The sequence below is a fragment of the Anabas testudineus genome, chromosome 3, assembly GCF_900324465.2.
Source record: "Anabas testudineus chromosome 3, fAnaTes1.2, whole genome shotgun sequence".
Lineage (NCBI taxonomy): Eukaryota > Metazoa > Chordata > Actinopteri > Anabantiformes > Anabantidae > Anabas > Anabas testudineus.
In genome coordinates this window covers 15,333,023-15,356,259 of record NC_046612.1, presented here as the reverse complement: position 1 = coordinate 15,356,259, position 23,237 = coordinate 15,333,023, and the positions used below count along the sequence as shown (strand labels likewise).

At 37.8% G+C, this 23,237-nt stretch overlaps 1 protein-coding gene across 2 annotated transcripts in view; it reads right to left on the bottom strand.

Annotated features, from left to right (window-relative positions):
- Positions 1-23,237, bottom strand: part of tspan4a (tetraspanin 4a) — a 115,233-nt gene that overhangs the window by 20,766 nt on the left and 71,230 nt on the right. For both annotated transcript variants that reach the window (XM_026377549.1, XM_026377548.1), the window contains 2 exons: positions 16,452-16,643; positions 6,408-6,482 (listed from right to left, as the gene is read on the bottom strand). In XM_026377549.1, coding sequence (XP_026233334.1) covers positions 6,408-6,482; positions 16,452-16,643 — 267 coding nt within the window. The remainder of the gene's footprint in view (positions 1-6,407; positions 6,483-16,451; positions 16,644-23,237) is intronic.

Sequence of the window (23,237 nt, the reverse complement as noted above, 5' to 3'; positions counted from 1 at the left end):
TGTTTAATAGGTATAAAGCCTACATGTTTACCAACCCAGTTGAGAGTGTTAGTTTAGGTTTATATGTTAATTAACACTGAACACAGCGTACTAATCTGAGGATGATGGAAATGTCATCAGATGTGCATATATTCAGTGATAAATTAAAATTAGGTAAAAAACGTTTTACAGCATGTCCTTCACCTGTTTATTGTGTGATAAATATACGTTTTGGGACAGTGTGAGCCACATGATGAATGCAAAGGGTTATTTATTGCTATTGCTTTACAAGTTTTAGAAATGGAAATCATTGTCACTACATCTGCTACTACAGATACATCGTCTGTGATTCATCTTTAATGGCACTAGCACCCTTTGGCTCAGTGGATGATGTCTTCGGCAGGTCCAACCTGACCATAGCTCTTCATGACTTCCTTTTTACAGTGGCATTACCTCACCTTGACTCATCCCAAAGTGCATAAACAGACAGAAAATCATCTCCACAGCTGCCCCACCACAGATACCTCGTTCAGCCATCAACCACTGAGCGGCAGAGGAAATACCTCATGCTGCATTGACCTAATAACTAACATCATGTGGGGGTGAGGGCTCAAATGATCCTGGCAGGATGAGCTATGCTTTAGGTGCACTCTGAAATGAGGCTCATGCTCTGATGAAGTCACAGCAGGGCAGAGTACAAATGACCAGCTCTTTTTTTATGGTCATACGTTGGCTTTTTTATGCTTTTATGAGACAACTGAGGGTGACTCAGGGACTGAGTAAAAGCAGGGTCGTGCGGTCCTAAAGCAGATATGAGCCCACATGAGCTGTGACTGTTTTCATGTCAGAATAGGACATGACGGGGTGTATTTCAAGGTTAGAAAACATTTGGGTTTTTTTGCATATGAAACACCCAAGTACAGACACTAAAAAGTCTAATAATAATTATAACTTTTGTTCAACTAGTAAAACTATGATTTCAATAATTATGCCAACAAGGTCTCAACAAAAAGCAAACAAGGACTTTATAAATAACTAATCATGAATCAAATTACCAAATTATCATGAATACACAGACAACAATATTTTGATTCTGAATGTCTATCATTGTAATTTCTACGACCTGATTCTCAGGAGTTTGATATTGTGTGGTATTTCCTGTTTGTATTTTGTCTGTTTTTGCTCTCTTTCCTCTCCTTTTATGTTTATTTTACTGTATCTCATTTACTGAGATACAGTAAATGATGAATTTGGACTAAATCTAAGTCTTATATTGCCTTTGTTTTACCAGATTGCTTTTTATAGGCATTACATTTTATAGTAATGTTCAACAAATAAATCATGTAAACTAACTAAGACACATTTAAAGTACCTGGCATAAATTATAATACAGTACATGAAACATGTTTGCTTTTTTTGTGAACCCAATTCTGTCAGTGCAGGAAATCAGTTCAGCAGAAGTTTGCATTTTCCCTTTAATTTTCACCACTCACTGTCAAATTGAGACCTTTTTGCTACAGGGCCTTTGTTGCAATTGATGTTTGAAGTCAAATATTTCAGCAGATCCAGAAATCGGCTGTGTATCACTGTGGGTGTCACATGAACATTGGATTTTAATCCTAAATCAACGACTGTACAGATTTCATAGATATATCTGTTACAGGTGCCTCTTGAGCTCTGTGAACAGTTCAGACAGATTTTAATATGTTGTTTATATGTGTATATTGTATATATATATATATATATATATATATATATATATATATATATATATATAAACCATCACAGTTATACAGTATAAAGAGACCTGTTGCAGTGTAAAGGATTCTGATGTAATTAGACTTATAAATCACAGCTTTTCAGTTATTGATCTAGTTTCTGATCATTTATACAACAGACTCCAAGTCCTATCAATACAGTTGCATAACAACTTTATTTGCACCTCAGGGGTAATGTATCAAGGAGCAAGAGCAGGAATGGCCGATAATTTCTATCACATATATTGACTGATCCAGTGTCAGCATTTTTCATTGGTTGTTTTTATCAGGCCTTTTAACATCCCTGCAAGGTGTTTGGTGACTAAATGAATCAATCATGAACACTATCAATACTACAATTACTACATCATGGCTATCATTTGAAGAATTTAGATGCTCAAGTAAAACCAGCACTGCCACAGAAGTACCCTATTATTATCTCCGTACAAAACAAATGTTAATATCCTGTAAGATGTCCGTGGTTTGAATGTGATGGTTTGCGTTGTTCTGCCACTAAACCTTTCCCAAGAGTACAATTAGCCAGAATATGTGATTTAACAGGTTTTATGCTCAGATAACTCTTAAAGCACTTTATAAACATGTTAGCTTGTCAGCGTGCTGTGCAAATTTTTACAAAATGTTCAACATGAATGTGTTTCGGCATGTTATTTTATCCAATATACAATGCAATAAAAAAAATCCACAATGGAGCAAAAAAAAAAAAAAGAATTCTGCTAACACAAGGCAATTTGTCAAACTTCAACATTCAAAATGAGGACGAGAGTCTGAAATCAGAAGTGAATGCTTTCTATTGAATAACTATATTTAACAAAAGGATTCAGGAGGAAAGACCGAAAGTTGGAGTGAAGTTGGAAAATAATTGCAATTTTTCTTTTTGCCATATAAATTGTGACTATATTAGACAGTTAAGTTTCTGTAAAATGGTTCAACAACACCCTGAACTATTCTGGTGACATGTAACTAAATATCTGCCTGTCACTGTCTGAACTAGAAGTATCTGTGTGGATAGATGGTGTAATGCAACTGGTATATTTTCCTCTGTTTCCAAGTCTCTGCTCCTCTCGAGAAAGTTGAAGCTAAATCTGAAATGTATCTTAAAGTTATTATACAGATTTCTGCACATGAAAAGAAAGAAGAAAGAAAAACGATGGATATTTTTTTTACTTTAGCCAGTATATGTTCTACAATCTACCCAGCATGTTTTATTTGCATTGGTAATTCATAGTCATCCTTTGTACTGGCTGTACTTCAGGTTGTTACCTGGCACTTATATTAAGACGCTTTTATGCACTTTGGGCTTTTCAGCATGTTTCCCTCTTTGCTGTAGGTTCTTACAGCTCTTTTGGAGGGCTTCCCAAACTCTCAACTCCATGCGAAGTACTGCTTTACTACTGCCAAAAAAACAACCAAACTCCACCGTACAAGCATATACACACAAACAAAAACTATACAAATTTTGCTAAGAGGCACTGAGTTAACTGCTTAACTCTAACTAAGAGTTCTGAGAGGCTCATTAGATTATACAGGTATAATTCACTCAGAATAACTGGAAGTCAATGCTTCTGCTACAACCCTACATACCACTAATACTATAATAGTAATGGGCCTAAAATAATTTAATAATTAAGCTAAGATTGTCAGTAACTCCCTAACTGCTGGTGGCCTGCTGCTGTTATTGCTCTTGTTGAATTAGTCTGGTCATTTTTCCTTGAGGTGATAATAAAGCCAAGCAGACAACAACGTAACCTGCACAGATACATGGGTGGTAAGAAACCCTATACATCAATTTCCCAAATCACGCTGCAGAGTCACACTTCATTTTTATTCACTTTGACACTGTATCTCACACTGCCTTCATTAGTTTTAACCACATAGGACTTTTCATCATCCTTAGCAACCAACAAAGTGGAACAAACAGTGGCCATTTGAAGCATGTAGAAGTTCTGTGAGCTGTTTGAAGTAGCTTCCAGCAGCGTCACAGAGCTTTTCATCAGGTCTAAAGCAGGTGTAATGAGCTGCGCCACTGATGACCATCCCTGAAGCCTAGGATGGACTTCAGCAACATGCTACCTACTCTCTGCACTCTGTTTACGTTATGCCATCTGGAAAGCTTTGCATACTGGAGAAATGGCATCGTCTTGTACTCCAATTGCACTTCCAGGGAGTTTCCATGGTGATGGAGGAGGTGAAAAGCAGCAGGTCCTGATTATTGTGCTCTAAAGAGTGTGGGGTACTCTAGAAAATATGATCAGTAAAAGTAATACTGATGTATGTTTCCAGCTCTATAGTATCAGGTTAAATGGTTTAATATCACAACATCTTAGATTTTAAGTTCAATCTTCAAACTACTTAATATAACCAGTGCCTTTTACTTTCACAGTTAATTTTATCACATGCATTGGGAATTAAATATGCTCCTCACACAAACTACACTGCCTATTTCAATCACCATACAATAGTAAATATTGTAGTTTATTGTATGTAAGTAAAAATAAGGCTTTTCTTGGCAAAGTAATACAATTATTTATTGCTGTAAAATATACTTTGATGTAGAAATTGTGTTTTATCCTCCAGTGGGGCATGCTGAAACAGAATAATACTCTGAGAACTGTTGAGTCTCCTGCTGTTTAAAAATATATCAATGGGAGTACTGGTAATGGCCACTAATTTTTTACTGAGAGTGATTTCCCCTGGTGGACCAGCTCTGCAGAACATCTAGACCATCCCTAACTTTAACTCTGTTGTGTCACTAATAACCTCCTGGGTAGAGAAAACTGAATAATTCAGAGGCTGAATAATGAGGTGCACTGAACATCAGGGAACACGGATACTAGGAGAAAGGTGAGGCGTGACAAAAGACAACATTCATTAAAAGCTAAACAGAGCGGTGCTGATTGGCTGAAAGCCAGAGCAGAAATACTCATTTGGCTATGAACTGTAATGGAAATACAACACATTATATATTGATGCCAGAATAGAAATAATAAAGAGAAGAAAGCTACTCTGTAGTGTTTACGGGTACAAGGTCTTTGGTTGTAAACTTAATTCACATATGACAAGTGGAAATATCAAAGTAGACTATTATTTATGAACAGGAACAAAGTCAGTCTGGTCAGGGTTGAACTTGGCCAAAGTTTTCAGGGATTCTCTGTCCCAACGTATGAATAATGCAGCGCCGCTGTTTGAGAAGTGACTTATGACAGGGCTCTATACTTTGAGTCCACTTCACTCGTCTATATCTTAGGTTCCTCGAGAGTGCACCCGATATAATGTACATTAAATTGAATTACAGCAACTGCAGATTCTTTTGTCAGTTTTACTTATGAGCCCTGTAAAGGGGCCATAAATGTCTAAAATTAAGCCAGCTGAAATGTCACATTCAGATTCAATAGAAACATGGTATTAAGCTGAATGTTTTAGTTGAGATATTTTAGTCCATCAAAAGAATACCGGTAAACAATTATTAATCTGCCCAATTATTTTGGTAATTGATCGAGTCTTTTTAGCCATTTTTACGGACAAATGCTAAAATATTTATTGGTTCTAGCTTCTCAAATATGTAATTTGCTGGGGGTTTTTTTTCTTGTATGTTTTATGTAAACATGGAAAGTGAGTTTTTTCTAAATTTGCCCTAAATGCTACTGTATACTGAATTCGAAATGATGATTTTACTATTAGTTGACAAAGAAACTTTACAACATCAGTCATTTGTTAAGTGCTGTTGTTATTTTGCTTTGGACCTTGATTCCATTATTGCATCTAAAGCTTTTAAAAATTCATTTCTTATTTGTAATGATGATGAGAACAGTTTGGCCAGTCTTCTGACAGTGGCAACAGCAGCTCTGCATCACAGGATAACATGAACATAGTCTTCAGGGGCTTTGAGGCATTGTTTAGTTGGCACTTCACTGTATTTTTAACATTTTGAGTCATTTGTAGCATTAACCCAGGCTTGCTTTGGGAATTTAATTCCCCCAGTGGCCAACTAATCTCACTAATCTCTCAAGTCTAGGGAATACTCATTGTCGAGATAGATTTTTATAGACAGAATAGAAGACACATTGTAAGTGCTTAACATGAGTCTTTAGGGTTTAATATTTGCTATGCTTTGTACCAATAATGAGGTACTTATTTTACATTGTAAATAACATATGCAAAATTCAGCCATCAACCCCTTAATTAAGATTAAGGTGAGTGGAATTTAGTGTGCCCTTCCAGTGTCTTGTTACAGTCTTGGGTTTTTAGTGTCTCTTCCCTCTTGCATGACTTGTTTATTCACAAGAGAAATCATTCAAAATAGATGAACTGAGATAAATCGAGATTTATTAAAAGGGATAAGAAACATATGACAGTATTCCTTCTCCCACCCCTTCATCCCCTGGCTCTAGCCATTGAAACAGATTCCCAGACAGATTTATTAAACCACAGTTTATGCAAAATGCCAGCTGACATGCTGTTTTCTGAGGACTGCTTGTATGAATTTCAAAACACTTGCTGCAGAGGTTTTATGAGCCAGTTCATATCGGGAGCATCAGCAGTCGTAGTCACATCTGAAGAGTATTAATGGGTGTTCTCCACAACCATGCTATTATCTTGTCTAGGTGGAGAATCACAAGATATAACGTGATGAGAGCAATCAAAGAGTCTTACCTCATCTTGATAGATAAAGAATAGCATGATGGACAGAATCTCCAGGAAGAAGATCAGCAGGAGCAGGATGAAGAACTGCGGAGACACAAAGGTAAAAGAAAAGACGGCTGAGTCATTTAACACTTCATTTATCAATTTGGAGGGAAAGACCACAAAGGGGGATAATTGGCATCTTTCTGTGAAGAGTGAACAAAGTGTAACTTGAAGGGCAGTCTGTTAAGGAGGGAAAGAAAAAAAATGGTCGTTGAGTGTCAGGGAGAAAGAGTTGGGGAAATGATATGGGATCTGTAGATCGGTCAGACTCAATAATTCTTACTGACAGGTCAAGAGAGCAGAGAGAGTGATGGGGGAAGGGCAATCAGTGCAAGCAGGACGGAGTGGGAGAGGTGATCTACAATTTTACTGCATTACTATCCACTTTTGAATTTGTTAAAGGAGCCACATTTTATTCTTTGCTCGTCCCCACTCACCCCTCCTCTCAATGGCTGCTTGATAGGTGATACATCTTCTTCCTGTGGGCCCATGCGAGTGCTTAAAACAGTTACGAGCTCATCCATCAGACACTCTGCTAGGACATGGCTCTGTTTCTAACACATGGGAGTGATTGTCTGAACCACAGAGTGCTGAAATATTTTGAGAGACAATGGCGCAACGTTCAAGACAGAACAAAAAGATCTTGATGAATGCACCAGATTATCATTTGATGACTTTAAAGCAACATATCTACAGACATCATCACTTTTATAGAACAAGACTAAAGTAAACTTTTTGTAGGAGGTCAGAAATACTGCAGCTCAGCAGCTACTCTATGAAGTTCCATGAAAGTTTGTACAGACATCTTTGGTGCAGAGAGGTTGAAACTTGTGGGGTCTTCCCTTACAATTATTAGCAACTTATGATGGCCAATCTGACCAATCTGTAGCTACTCATCCTCCGCAGCAACAAGCTGCAATGCGCTGTCTTCTGACTCATTACACAAGCTACACCACTAGAGTCAAATTAGCTCTTTCTACAGTATGGATGCATAGTTAGTAATATTGTATGTTCACTTGCACATGCAAACATTATGTCTTTTAAACATCTTTATCGTAACATTGTCTTGAGCATGCTACCACAAGCATTGACCTCAAAGCCACTGCGCCCAAACACAGCTTCACAAAGCTACTAGGCAAGCATCCTTGCCTTGTTTTTTTGATTTTGAGAGTAAACCACAGAAAAAAAATGAGACAATCTCAAAGAGTCAAAACAGATTTCTAAAGCAGAGGTGTCGTTTTTCAAAGATATCATGGTTTCATGTCCTATGTATTTCAGGCTTTTGGCTGACAGTAGATGTGTGTTGCTAGTTCACAAGACTGGCATCCAGCAGGGCTGTCAGTTGCCCCCAAGGTCTGTTTGGCAGCACCTGCATGAATGAATCACTAAGCGTGGAAAGGATGAAAGTCTCTGAGGCAACTCTGGAAGGTGAAAGAGCAACTAGGTAACAAACCAATGGCAGGATACAGCCCACGGTGTGTTTGAGTCACTCATGCTCTTTTCAGGTTCTCTCAAATAACCGTCTGAAATAAATTTCTATTGTTCTGTCAGGCTTCACTGTCTGCATGTTATGGTCTGTGCTCTGTAAAATTTGGTGTTATTCTAATTTGGTTTTTTCTTTTTTTCTTTTTTTTTTTTTTTTGTTTATTTAAGCTGAAGAAATATACTATGGATTAAACAACATCAACCTTTTGGCTAATGAAATTTAACATCTTATTTAATTCAGTCATTATGAGTTATAAAAAATGTTAAAATACAGCATGAGAAGAATCATCCGGTTTTCCTTATGCTAAACATTTGACATTGTGAAAAGGTTATGTTCAACCCCAGGAAAGTCATAATATTAGATTTTTTCAATTATTCATTGCAGTTCTACAACCAAATGTCAAAAATCAAATTTTAATCTGTGGCCCTTTGTATTTTTAGGTTTTTCTTGACCTGCAATGGTCTCGAAGGAAACCACAGTTTTCTCTGAAATAACTTAAAACTCACAAAAGTAAAAGTCAAAAATAAAAAACAGAGTGTGCTTTTGCTTTTTGATTGAAAAGAAAATTTTTAATAACACCGAAAATAATAACTTTCAATAAGACTTCTGCACTTGCTAACAGGTAGTTATGCCCACTTTGCTTCGGCAGTCTCAGGTTTTAAAAGTGCCTTCTTCAACCTCTATGTTTCAGCTCTTTCCACCAATGTTATATAGGATATACAGTGGACAGCATGTGTTGTGGATTGCAGCAATGCAGATTCTTTGTACATCTAGCAAAGTAGCCTGGCAAAAATTGGGCCATTGCTTATTGACCTCATTTTAACCAGTCAGTAGTAACTGGTAGTACGTTGGTAAAAATAATTTGTAGTTGAAATAAACATAGCTATTGGCAGTGTAACCCTGATGTTTTGTTTGGATGGCTCTCTCTAGTCTCCCTGAACTATGGGAAATAAATGGGCTATAGTTTCTCTTGCAATAATCTTGTTTAATCAGTGCCAACAGAGCAAGACATTAAATTTCAATCCTCAGCCTTGGAGCTGTATATCTCCAGAATCCAGTTGACCTGCCCAATGTTTTTTCTGTTTGTTGTTACTTTGTTGTCTGCTGTTCTTTTCTCTCTTTTCTTTCCAGTCACCCCAACCAGTCGAGGCAGATGGCCGCGCACCATGAGTCTGGTTCTGCTAGAGGTTTCTTCCTCTAAAGGGAGTTTTTCCTCTTCACTGTTGCCTAATTGCTTAAATGGGATTGTTGGGGGTTTTATGTCATTTTCTATACAATTATAATCTGTAAGGTCTTAAACCTTACACACTATGAAGTGCCTTGAGATGACTTCTGTTGGCGCTATACAAATTAAATTGAATTGAATTGAATTAAAATAGGAAAGTGCCATAACTGATAATAACAAAAATGTATTCTGCTCATCCAAAAGAATGTTGTGAAATTAAAATAAATATATACTTTTGCACAGAATTTGCAAAACTTGATAACATAAATAAGCAATGTAAATGTTATTTTAAAAAAACTAAAACAAATAAAAACCATTCAAATAGCAAATGTTACAGTAGCAACAGAAAATGTAACGTGTGAAAAAAACAAATAAAAAACTTTTTTTCTTTGAAAGCCTACTAACAACAATTTATTTAGCTTTACCTGTTCCACAGTTAGAGCTGTTTTGGGATGTTACAGTTTTTTCCTATTCTTAGCACTTACAAACCTTGCTGAGCTATTCTTTCAATCAGGAAAACTGTCAGTGGGCACAACACTACGTTACACACAATATTTACGTTTCCTTTTGCTCTAGTTGGTCATCACCATCTCCTTAAAAATGTTCCTTCCATCTTGCAGGTCCTCAGCTGCAAGATGTTCATTTCTCCCACAGCTAATTGCTACATCAACTATCTGGTGGTAGTTTGGTAATGGACTGGTCAGGACAATGCATTAGAACATTTTAGCTGGAAGCAGCAGAAAAAATCAGTTTGAGTAATTTCATTTAAAGTTGTTTTTAAAAACTTTGATTAAGCTTTAAGTTTTTCTGCTATTTATAATTATTTTCTTTGTCTTTCTTCCTTTTAAGCACATCATCCAAGTGTCACAAACATTAAAATTTTAATATTAAGACATACACTGTTTTGATTAAAAAAATCAATTAAATTGATATTAAAACTACAGAAAACATATATTGTCCTGTATACTGTCTCCTTTGTACGATTTCACTCCTGATCTCTAAATGGTTCTTGATTCTACTGTAGTCTTGTGTGTTTTGTGGAGCCATGAAATGATACCAGAGAGTAAAGGGACATTGTTAAAAGTGAGTACCTGATATTCACGTGGACGTGGAAAACAAACACACTTATCTCCTGTGGCTCTCTGAATATTTCCCCATTAATCTGCTTTAAAAAAGAAATTGAACTGCTCTCTGTTAGACCACAGACAATGACCAGACTCAGTGGGACCATTTGATAGCAGAACAGTGCATTTAGATTTTCTATTCTATTCTATTGCTGAAAAAAAAAAGATACTGAATTAGCTTGAGGAATCTCAAACTGCTGAATGTGTTGCAGAAATGACTGTAAATGATAAAAATCCATCTGTGAACTGTGTAGGAAGGCTAATAATAATGAAAGCAATAACTGTATACCAATTAAGTCAAGTGCAGCGTAATCATTGTGAAGCAGTTTCTTCCTTGATCAAATGTAATTTGTTTAAAAGATGCAGGTTCCCAGCTATGTTAGTAATCAGAAAAACATCTAAACAGCTGGTTGAAAACATGTCTTTTTCTCTGAGCAAAACATGTTTTAATTGAGACATGAAACAAAAATATTTTTTTCCAAATTACTTTGCAAAGCTGCTGCATAACAAGGCTGTAAAAATACATTTGAAGTTTAAAGTACAGTAGTTAGTCCTTAAAGTCAGGTTTGTTTAAATGGACATTGACACCATATATGGCAGCTAAAATATAAAATTGAATTTAGGGTTGTTTTGCTGTTTTGGGTGCCTGAAGTCTCACTGTGATAAATTATTATGAACAACTGACTCCGATCCCATTAAAAAAGGACCAAAGCAGACTCAATATGCTTTCCCTGAATTGCCATTATTCAAACTGAAATACGTTATTATATTTGCAACGCTGACTTCAAGCAGCATAACTACAGGAAAGATTTATAGGAGAATAGAGGAAAAGGCAGCAAAATAGGGTCATAAACAGTTTTATAGGGAACAAAAAGCATTAAAGCTTATTAAACTGATGTCAAACAACATTGTTATGATCAGAGATTCATCTGATTTGCAAACAAATCCCATTATGTCATTGGTGGAAGAAGTGCTCAGATTATGAAAGTTAGAGTAAGCGAGTTTTTGGTCACTTGCAGGTGTAACACTGACCTATTTTTACGCTTTAAGTTGATATAGCAAACAGCTGATGGTTGCTTATTTGCAAACATTTGAACTGTGTTATTGTCCATATGCTTAATGAATTGTAGATTGAGATACATGCACTTATTAACTTTGCAGGAATTTACTGCTTAATTGCATTTAATTGCACTTAATTGTCATGTATGACCCATTTGCTGTTCTAAATAAATATTTGGCTGTAGATAACCACAGCAAAAACATTAAAGCCTCACCACTTAGTGGTTTTGCCTGCTAGGTAACAGCAAGCTTTTAAAGCTGCAATGTTTTAGACATTTAAAAAAAAAAAAAGGAAAGTGAATGTGAAAAATGCCCAAGACATGTTGTCTGTCAGTTGTTGTAGTCCATTTCATGTTTCTGGGCTTCATACTGGCCTTCTGTTGTTATTCTGGTGAGACTGCGTGTGTTGTTGTTGCTACTGCCCACACATCAGCCAAAACTTATGAAAAAGACGGACCTAAACACAAGTTCTCATTTTAAGGGAGAATCCTGCCGCAGCCTCACTCCAGATGTTGCTGGAAACTGGACTGAAGAAACCACTTCATTTGTTAACAGAGACAGTAACTTCATGGAGGCATACTAAAGTGTCACCTTTTGAATGAAAGATATATAATGAATATTTGATGATTCTTCAAATGAAATGATCAGAAATAAGATGTGATGACGATAAGCCATTCTCTCCTTGTACAAAGTCCAAACATTTCATTTATGTTAAAACAGTAGCAGCTTGAATAGTGTTTAAAACAGTACCTCAGTCGATAGTGCACCTCAGTCTCATTGATGTCCAGAGAAGTCTTTTTCTAGTACTTTTGTACTTAAAGAATGTGCAGGACTTGGCGTACCTTTTAGGCAAGCACTTTCATTATTACTTGAGTATTGGGTTTGTGTACTTCTGCCTCCTCCGGTGTACACTGGCTCTTCTGAGCTATTTCACTCAAAACAGCCGCCTGCTGTGGCCGCACACATTGCTCCGAGGGAGATGACAGTGAAGAACACGGACAGCTAAACAATGAGCTGAAACTTACTGTAAAGCTCCCCAAAGCTGAGGGGATCTGCAGATTTGTCTTACAATTCCCTTCACACATTATTTTCACGTTGTTGTTTGACTTTCACCGCTGTGTACAATGAGTATGACATCCCTATATAGAAAACATCACACTTGCCAATACTCTCTTTAGCTTGTAGAAAGGCTACTTTCATCCTCCAAATCCTCACACTGATCATGGATTGCAGCGGAGCAATAGCAAGAAAGATTAATTTTCATCCCCAAGACATCTTATTATTCTCGTCACCAGATAACACTAAGAATTTAAAATCTGGAACGCTGTACAGTTTTTTTTCTTGCCACTGCTCTTCCCGTTCAAGCCCATGAGAGATAGTACTGACATGGGTAATGGTGTATATAATCACGTCGCTCTATCACTAAGATAAAATTCACTAAAGTGGTCCTTTAAGACCTCTCAATTCCAGTTGTGGTGGGCTGGTGTCCTGCAGGCGTTTTTTCTTCCATATATATTTTTTGTTCCATGAGAATTAATGAACCACAGCTGGTCTGTGTCTTAACTGCTGCATGCAGGGAGGAACAAAAACCTGCAGGACACCGTCTCTCAAGGACAAGGATAGAGTTCCTCAGGGCTAAGACTGAAGTATTTTCATGTTTTATTGAAGAAGAGTGCTGTAGTATGTAGCACAGAAAACAATGTTGCAGTTAGTCTCTGGAGATTTGTGATTAATGATGTGATATTTACTGTGTGATATTTTTTATTGGCTACTAAAGTCTAAATACAGATAGGGAACATGATCAAAATATATATATGACATGCTCCAGAGCTTCGTTTGCTTTTTATTCTTGTTTTTGTTTTTTGTTTTTGCAGCAGCAGTGCTGGTGTCCCTGGTTAGAAGAGACTGATGTACCAGCATTGCTTCAGATTGAGAATATGGTCAGAGTTCATGAATAGTGATTGATTTCTTTTGAGCTCATCCCTGCTGTAACCAAGCTACAATGTGTTGTCAGACTAGTAAGACTGTTGAAACAGCCTCTGTAGACGCACAGTGCATCAGCATCATCATAATCAATACCTTTTTTGGATTTTGCCTTTGGTATACGTGGAGGGAGACGTGTGAGGTGATAGCTTTGGTCTGTCCATATGGTCAGTGGAACCCTTTTTTTACAGGCTCTGTATCACAGACCTATGTAAAACTGCTCAGTGTAAACAATCTGCTTCTATTTCCACCACAGTGATTTCACCTTTCTGAGCACTCTGTGCGGTGATTAGGTCACAGGCTCACCTCACCTCCTCTGTGCCCTTTGACTTGGACTAGTATTTTCTGTCCAAACTCGCTGATGTGAAACATTACTTAAATTACCAAGTAATAACTGTAGCAAAAATAGAATTTCTTGAGAAATCCTGTCTCACCAAATCGCTGTTATTTTCCACTTAAAAAGACAGGTATTGGATTTCCATCCAAACTCTGTCATTACTGGTGCATTAGACTCAAATGAGTTTCTTTTTAAAGCTCCTGAAAGACTTTGTTTTAAATCAAAAAGTGGAGGCCCTGTCTGCTGTGTTTACCGCCATAGAGGAACACATTTTGTTCATGTACAATGCCATATTCTGGTGCTTAATAGGCTTTTTAACACCACCAGTGTCAATGTGCAAGAGGCACAATGGGGCTACAGTGTTCTACTTTTCATACAAACGTTAAATGCCGTCGGCGTAGTATATGCAAAATATAGCCTGAGTCTTCATTGCAGTAAGGAAACATTGTCAAATTCCAGTAGACACAATAAGATCAATTTGAGCACCAATTTTTTTTTTTTATTTTTTTTTTTGAAAAATCACCTGTATCAACAACATATGCCCAATAGCACTATGATTTGCACTATGAGTTGCATCTACCTTTTCTTCTTAATGTAGGAACAAAGTAGATGTTTTAACTGATTTTTAAATGTAGGAAACCAGCCATTGATGAAAAGGTTTTAATTAAATCACTGTAAAGTAAAAAGGAACCAAGACGTACCCAGTCTCTAGTGTGGGATGAGCATTTAAGGGGAAGACTTTATTAGAAGAATTTAGAAATTGTAGGGCAGTTCCTCAGCTGCTGTACTGTACATCTGAGCCTTGGAAGAATACCAACAGTCACCTAATAATTGTCTGCTCTCAAAATGAACTTTTATTTCCAGATAAATGGACAGCTGATATCTCCAGTCATCTTTTCACAATGTTGTTGTTCTAGCTTTGGCAGCAAAATATATTTTTTAAAGCAAGAAGAAGTCCAAATATCAAGACTGGAGCTTATACAAGTGCTAACCGTGTATTTGAAACAGCTTATGACATCTAACATTCATATAAAGGATATGAAATGTTTCAAAAATGTTAAGCTGATAAATGTTTCCAACAAATACCAAAGCACACAAAATGCCCAAAATATTTTTGCCCGAACTGAACGGAACAGTAGTTCCTAAAATGTCTCCCGGCAAATTTGCAATACTCCCTCATCAACAATCAACATGCTAATTAGCCCTGAAATTTGAAGGGATGAAGAGTCTTTTCTAATCTCCATGAAGAACGGCTGCTCTGTCACTCACTGAAGCAGACTTATAATTTGCCTGGTCTCATTATATTGACACAGCACAGGAATTGGTTTGGTCATGGTGGAGAAAATGTCATGGATCATGCTAATGATCGACATGAAGACTCATTCCCACAGAGCTCATAATTGCTTACTCCTGCTGTGCCATTTTTCTAATGATTAATTCTATTTTTCCTCACACAGAATTATTCTTTCTGATAAATGTTGTGCAATGTCGCTGCTTGATTACATGAGTTTGTTTGTTTATCAAAATACTTATCAGTCTTGTGAGGATCTGGGATTTATGTTTTATCAGGGACACTTGATTGAAACTGGACCTCAGTTCAAAGTTTGGACAAATTAGAATGAAAACATTTGAAATTTTGTTTAAAATGAAGCTTTATGGTGACACCATGATCCTTTATTGTGCAGCAGGCATTAAATTGTAAAGGAAAAACATGTGGTTGGGATTTTGGATTATATTACAGTGTATATTACAGTGGACACTTGTTTAAATCTGCAAAAATCCTCTAAAATGTAGTGGGGTTTTCTTCCTGAAGCCCAGGGACATGACCTGATAACTTCCTGTGGCGCCTCAGGGCAAGAATTGGTTGCCGAGGCTCTAATGACTTCCACTGTACACGGGAGTGTCTTTCTCTCTCCTAGCACCCAGAAACCAACCAGTACCATAAAGCTACAGTTTTTTAATAAACTTGTCTATTGAAGAGAAATAAATTTGGACATTTTGACATTTGTTGAAGCCTTAAGGTTGTTTTCTGTGATGAAATAATCCTCCTCTCTCCCAAAGTGTTCTTTGTGTTAATTACTTGACACACAGATCCTGGCACTGCCTTTATTTACATCATCCAGGCTGTTCTCACCTGTCTGTTCTGGGATCTCAGCCTGCTTTTGGACTTTGACTGTTGCCTCATCCTCTAAACGTTTTGCATGTTTGTTCAGATTGCAGTGTGCCTGTCCCCCAAATTCATCTCCTGTTTATGAGAGCTGGGTTTGGCACCCTAGAGATCAGTGTTTCTTTGCACGCACTGGATCAATACGTCTGTTTTCATGTCCAGGGGCAAGATTGTCAGGCCTCTAATAACATCCACTGTAAGAGGCAGTGTCTTTATGTCCTCTGGCACAGAGAAACCAACCAGTAGGCTGAAGCTGAAATTATATAATGATACGGTATTTAATCGATTAGTGTGTTGAAAGAAACTAAATTGACAGCTATCAGTTGATTATTACCATTGTAGAAAAGTTTTTCAGTTTTCTACAATACATTTGTTGTTGTATTTGGGTCCACTCCACTTGCTATTCCTAACACAAACCTTGACACTTGGGGCTTCTGGGGCCCCTGGGCAGCTGCCCACTTTGCTAAGTTGGTAATTTAACCTTGCCCAAGAAATGTATGATTTCCATTTTAATAGAAAGATTAGGATTTCAATGCCAATAACAACAAAATGTAATCTGAGAAAGTAACAACAACCTATTTCTTTACAGTCAGGGGGAGCATCAAATAAATATTCTGGCATACAACTTACTGTCAGCAGTAGAGGCCGGCTCTCTTTGACAGCTCCCACACAGCCCAGACAGCCGATCACCATGATGATTGTCCCCACTGCAATGAGCAAGTTGGCTGCCGACAGTGAAGGAAGGGATGATGATAGGGTGGCAAAGTTTCCCTGGGTCACCGAGAGCCAAACTCCCACCCCCAGTATGCCACATCCTCCCAACTGCAGAGGAAACACAAACAGGCGTGAAACTGTCAGACAGCCTCATTTTTAACATGAAACACGGTGGTGCACATATGCAGAGATGTTTTTTTGTGGAGTCATGGTGGTTGTGGAGTAGTTCTACAATCAGGAAACATTACTGCACCATATCTGTCTATTTGACTTCTGTCAGATCACAAATACCATGATAATGAGTTTTAACTGAAGTTGGATTGAATATGCACAAAACAAGCAAATAAAAGCCATGCAAACGAAGTGTTTTTGTATCGTAAAACTAGAAGACACATAGTCATTCTATAGCTTTTTTGGTTTCTGATATAATCCCTGCAACACTTGCATGGTTACGAAACGACATTGCATAATCATATAGATAAAGATCTCTGGGGATGTTGATATAATTTAACAGATGGATTAGATGTGGAGTTGATGTGAAATCACATCTACTATGACAGCGTTTTGTTGGAAGCAGATTGAGACGATCTTTTTTGGGATATCTCACCTCAGTTTCCTTTCACAACACCGACTCATTAGAGTGTGGAGGAGCAATGTTGTGAAAAGTTTTAAAATCTGTTTTAATTGTTTTCGGATGCAGTGACAATAAACGTGTTAGCGCATTATGCACTGCACAAACAACAACTCGCCAAATGTGTGTTCAGAACGAAGAAATGAAAATCTCTGTCTAAGTTGATCATAATCATGGGAATTTTCTCGCATCTTTTCATCTGCAAATTGCTGTTGTGTTTAACTTTAGGGTTGTGAAAACTAAGTTTTCCACATTTACCAGCTGTGTTGATCTTCTAGGATTAGAAGCTTCTGACTGTGAAGTGCAAGGTTGTGGCTTTAAATCGGACTTTTGAATGTCACTCCGCTCTATTTGTGCCGTGAAAAGGCTGCTAAAATAACTGGCACTTTTTCACTATGACTCACAGATCGCCAGTATAATAATTCATAATGGCTAGGCTTTACACGTCATTAGCTTATTCACTCCCTTTGACTTCAATGCATACTTTACTCATTGTATGTTTGTCAGTGCATGTTGCCAACATAGTTATAGGTTATTGGTTGGTAGTATTGTCGTGATAGTCGAACCGTGTGCACACACACCTTGTTGTATAGTGCATATCAGTCAAATATCATTGGTTTTGTTATGAGTCTTTAATTTAATTTAACTGTGTTGTTACGTCTGCCCCACCCCAGTCCTGGGTTTGTCTCTTTTTAATAATAAAAGCAGTTTTCGTTCACATGATCAATCTTAGCCTCTTATTCTTTTTGCATTATTAATAAATAAATGATAAAGTTCCCATTAAATGGAATTAACTGTAATATTAGACTAATTACTAATCACTTCCACTAAAGAACTTTTAATTAATGTGACCAATTACAGTCAGATAGGATCCATGTTTTGAAGAATTCAAATGCTGTCTGAGGACATCTGTCATTTATGGAGTCAGAAAGTATGTGCGGATCCTATTTATTTATTTATTTATTTATTGCATTTATCTTTGAACAAAAATGATAACAACATGTCTGCCTTTAGAGGCGTAAAATGATGAAAACAACGACACATTTATGATGCACATCAGTCAGGACTTTCAGATATATCTGGAAGAATCATCCATCAAACACGCCATCTACAGCCAATTGCCAAAACTCCCAAAGGCAAAAAGATTTACATGGCTAAATACACGATTATTGTCTCACGCGCACACAAACACACACACACACACACTCACTCACATTCACATTTCTTTCTATTTCCAGCTTTAACGCAAGATCTTGTTTAATGAGCTCTTGAGCTAGAAGTAGGGCAAGGCAAAAATAAAAAGCACTCATGTGGGCTCCATTCACTGAGGCAGGTTTCTTTTCACTATCTAACATAGTTGGCAGATTTCAGCAGCTTGGAAATGAAGGGTCTTTGGGTCACTGACGTTCACAACGAACCCTTATTATATCCCAGTGAGTGTGTTGTCTAATGAAGAAGGGCCACAGTGAGAAGGATGAAGGATGAGAAGAGAACACAGGGAATAGATGAGCTCAGACTCATCAGCTCATCCAAGAAGGGGATACAACACTTTGGACATGCTGGACATATTCATCCAAACTCCAAAAACTACAAGAAACCTTTATTTCCATTAATTGTACAGCCCGCTCTATTATAAATGTATCACAATGATATGATCCAGCTCAACATAAACAGGAACCTGAATCAAACACCTGCTGAACACTCAGCATCTGTGTTATTCAGGTCTTTATTGCATAGTAATAGATTAATGTTGCTCCTAATATGACTGCCTCCCTCCTCTCTCTTTGAATCTACCTCTCCCCTCTCAACCCTACAGTAAAGCACCTTAACATGTGGATTTTTAATCAGTAATGCAAGACAGAGCTGACACAAGTTCATCACTCTCCACTACTTTCTATTGTGGGCAACAGAAAGTCTTTCTGTCAATATTAGAAAACCAATATTAGGTTTATTATATTTTGACAGGTTATTATAAGGCTATGGCATTTTATATGTGTATAAATTTTAAGGTAAAATTTGCATTATGGTTGTTATCTCTTATTGTTAAATGGTTGCTAGCTTGGACACTCTCCCTTATGTGACATCTCTATCAGTTTGTCTTTATGAGGCAGGCGTCATTTTCCACATACTAATTCACACTTTTCCTCCTGCACTGTAAACTGCACGCTAAACAGAAAAGTGCTCCTGCAAATGAGGATAACATTTAAAAGAAATATAGAAGTATAAGTATGTAAGGTATATTTTTCTGTGACGTGTTGGTTCCACAGTCGTGTGAGGGGCGCCAAGACTACAGAGAGACAAACTTCTCAACAACATCTAATCACTGTTATTTTCAAAATGTGCAGTTAGTTCTGAAGCTTCTCAAAAATGGTTCCATCTTACTTCTTTTTCTGGCCGTTGTACTTTTATTGTGATCACAACCTGCCTTGATTAGAACTGAGCATCAGAAACAGCAGCTTAAGCCTTTACAGTCACACAGATTTGCAGTGTTTAAATTGTTGCAGCCATCTGGACTGCCTCCCCCTCTCGCAGCAGGTTTGTGTACTTGAAGCAGAATCTCTGATACTGGTTGCTGATTACGGCCCAGGACTGTAACTGTTCTCTGTGTGAGAGCACACAGTTTTCCTAGATCTATACCTATAGGATACTGTAAATTATCTTTATTGCATCAAAAAGCATGGGAAGAGTGGAGCAGAAATATCCACACTGATATAATTTTGATGATATGCTGATGCAAGGATGTCTCTGTGAATCATTCCCCCCATGAAATATACATTACGTGCAGTAGATGTACTTGACTTCTGGGTTTGCGATGTGTAATACAGGTGCATATTTGATGACTACATTCACAGTACATGAAAATCAGTGCTCTGATCTCGGCGCAATTATGAGTGCTCCATACAGAGTGTGGGTCAGGAATACATGTTAATATTATTCTATCATTGCTTTATGATTACATTCATAATCCGAATACAAGGCAGGTTCAGTCAGTTGTGTCCCAGGAGGAATCAGGAAGTGAACAGCACATTTTACAAGATTCAACATTTGGAATGGATCCATCCTATTTCCTTTCTCTGTTACTGTGGTTCTAGAACAACACACTATTTACTGCTTTATTCCCAATGGCTAGGAGTCACAATTACTGTGGCTCTTATGGGCTGTGTCCCATAAGGGACATTTATTTGTTAGACATTTACTGAAATACTAAAACTAGTGCTGTCACTTTTCTTGGGAAGACTTGGTCTTTGCCAGTTTCTGAAATACACTGGATGCTTCTTTAGCTGCTAGATGTTTGATTTTCTTTATTAGCCACTTGTTAAAATTGTCTTTTTTCTTCTGGTGCAGGGCGGCGTGCACTTGGTCTCTGATTATACTGTATATGTGAGGGATGTTGCAAGCCAGAGGGACTAAACCATGCAATTTAAGAGCTTAAGAGTTAAAGCAATGAGTTAACATTTGCTAGGTTGGATAATGATTTTCAGTGGCAGCACCAGAAGGAACATATTCACTTTACACAGAGTCATTTGATTTGATATAAAAGTGCTAACTTAATGAAACTTTAAACTGATTTGCCTGATAAGGCACAAAATTAAGCTTGAACAGTTTCAGCTGTGGAGGACCGTAATGGCCATGCACAAGTTTAATGATAATAATACTTCTGTAAGATTGACATTTTTGTATAAATCTACTGTACACCCTAGCATCCCCTTCTGGGTGCCAGCTCTGTGCAAAGTTTGAGAAGAAGACAGGACAGCGAACAGAAACAAACTTAACTACTTAATCATGTTTATGTTGTACATAAAAACACTCCACCAAAGGTTCACTGCACAGTATGAAACATAAAGCTTTGTGTAATCTTCACTTCTCATTAAGTTATTTTGAACAATCGCTACAGTACAACACAGCTGTATTGTGGTTATTACTGAGGACACTGATGTCATGCGCTCTTTGTTCATTTTTCTTTGATGCTGTCTCCTTGACATCTTCAAATTATCTATAATAACCTGGAAATTAGATATTTACTTTACTGTTGTAAGTGGAGCCTGTCCTTTGCCTCATTTGCATTTGTGCCCAGGCTTTACATTAAACAGCGTCTCATCAGCAACAGCTCTGGTAGACCCTATTTAAAGGTGTTCAGGGACAGTACAGAGTGTAGGTCATCCTCGCTTTGAAAACATCCTGTATCCCTACAGCCTGGAGTCAACTCCCTCGTGCTCTGTTTAGATTTGACTACATTTCGGCCAACAAACAGGATTCAGCAATTTCCCACCGGATTATTATTCCTGGAAGTGTAGAGAGAGCTTCGAGGTAGCGACTACCCAATGTAGTCCTGGAGAGAGTTTCCGGATTTGTCACAGAACTGTCACAGAACACCTACGGCAAGGAATGACAAATCCAAAATGTGCATGTCAAGATGTAAATTCAGAATTTGCATTGCTGCAAGATTGGAAAGGAGCCAAAACATTTCAGAGTTTACCTTCCAAAAAGGATAGCAAAGACAGTATCACCATCTTGCTGGCTGATTAAGGGAAAATGCACCGTTGTCGTGAACACACTTGGACCGAGATGAAACTGTGTCATGTCACTTTACTCTTCACATTCATTCACAGAGCACGTTATCCTACAGGTTCAACCTCAGCCCAGACCACATGCAGGTACCCAGCACCATCTCTGTTCGGCTACTGTATTGTGCAAGTACAACAAGGGTTTTTTTAAAGACAGAAGTATGGATGCTCTGGAGGTTCGAGTGTGTCCCCGATTGTGGCAGGAACTACGCCCATTCACTGTTTTAGACACAATGATGACACCTGAGTCGAAATTAAAACATAATACATCAATGCTAGTGCCTGCAACATCAGGTTCACACAATGTCTGACCTGACTATGTGTGATACACATCACAGTATATAGGAAAGCCTCTGACTTCCACCATCCCCTGGTGCACAAACTTAGAGTCATCAGAACCCTACCTCACTGAGCCGCGGAGGGTGAAGGGATTGGAGAAGGACCACAAATACATAAAGGAAACACTGAAAGCAGTCAAACTGCATCTGAACAAGAGACACTACTTTGCCATTTCCAAAGCCCCAAACTCCTAATGCAGCAATAATTGTCTGAAACATCTGCAGCATTCTACTGATCAGTTTTTGCAGATATTCAGATGTGATTTCATCTCAGGCCTCTTGCAGTATTTCCCAAAGATCTGCTGTTGTGCTTGGGCAGTGTTCCCGAACTCTTCAGTACACATTCTTCCACTTCGATGGGGTTCAGATCTGGTGACTGAGCTGGCCTAGCCATCACAAAGCATATTCCAGCAGCTGTTTCCTCCTTCAAATACTTCTTACACAACTGAGAAGAATGATTGGGGTCATTGTCTTGCTGCAGAGTCTTATCTACATTCAGTCGTTGCCCAGAGGGAATAGCATTCCTCTTCAGTATGAAGTTGTTTCCATGCTGATTGAGGTCTTGAACACAATGCATATCCCCCATTTTCCTTTTGCCAAATCATCCCATCTCTATGCTTCACTGATGGTGTTGGCCAGGCATCTATCATCTTTTCATGAGCTCTGCTTCTGAGCTATGTTGTGTGTGTGTCTGGATGTTCTTTGCTTGTATTCAAACACCTCAAAACTAGACCATGAGACTTGGTCCACTGTTTGTGCATCTTGCAATCTTTTATTTGCCTTTTGGCAATTTTGCCTATGAGGTCAGCTGACTTGAGTCTCCTACACGCAGTGTCTGTACACACTGGTTTGTCAACTGGTTTATTTCTTTTAATATTCAGCCATGCAGCCAATTCAGGAGCAAGGAGGCATCTGTTTGTCAAGGAGGACACTCGTAAGTGCTTGTCTTCTTGGACAGATGTGAACTTTCCTTTTTCAGTATAGTATATAGTATAAATTGACATGTCTTGTAAGGAAGGATTTTTAGTTCTAATTTACTCTTTAGACTTTATCTACCACATTCAGTGTGATTAGAAAAAATTAACAGCAATGAATCTTACCAGAAGACCCTTCCCACAGTGCAGTCTGTGGATTATACTGAGTAAACGGGATGTTGTTGAGTCCCAAA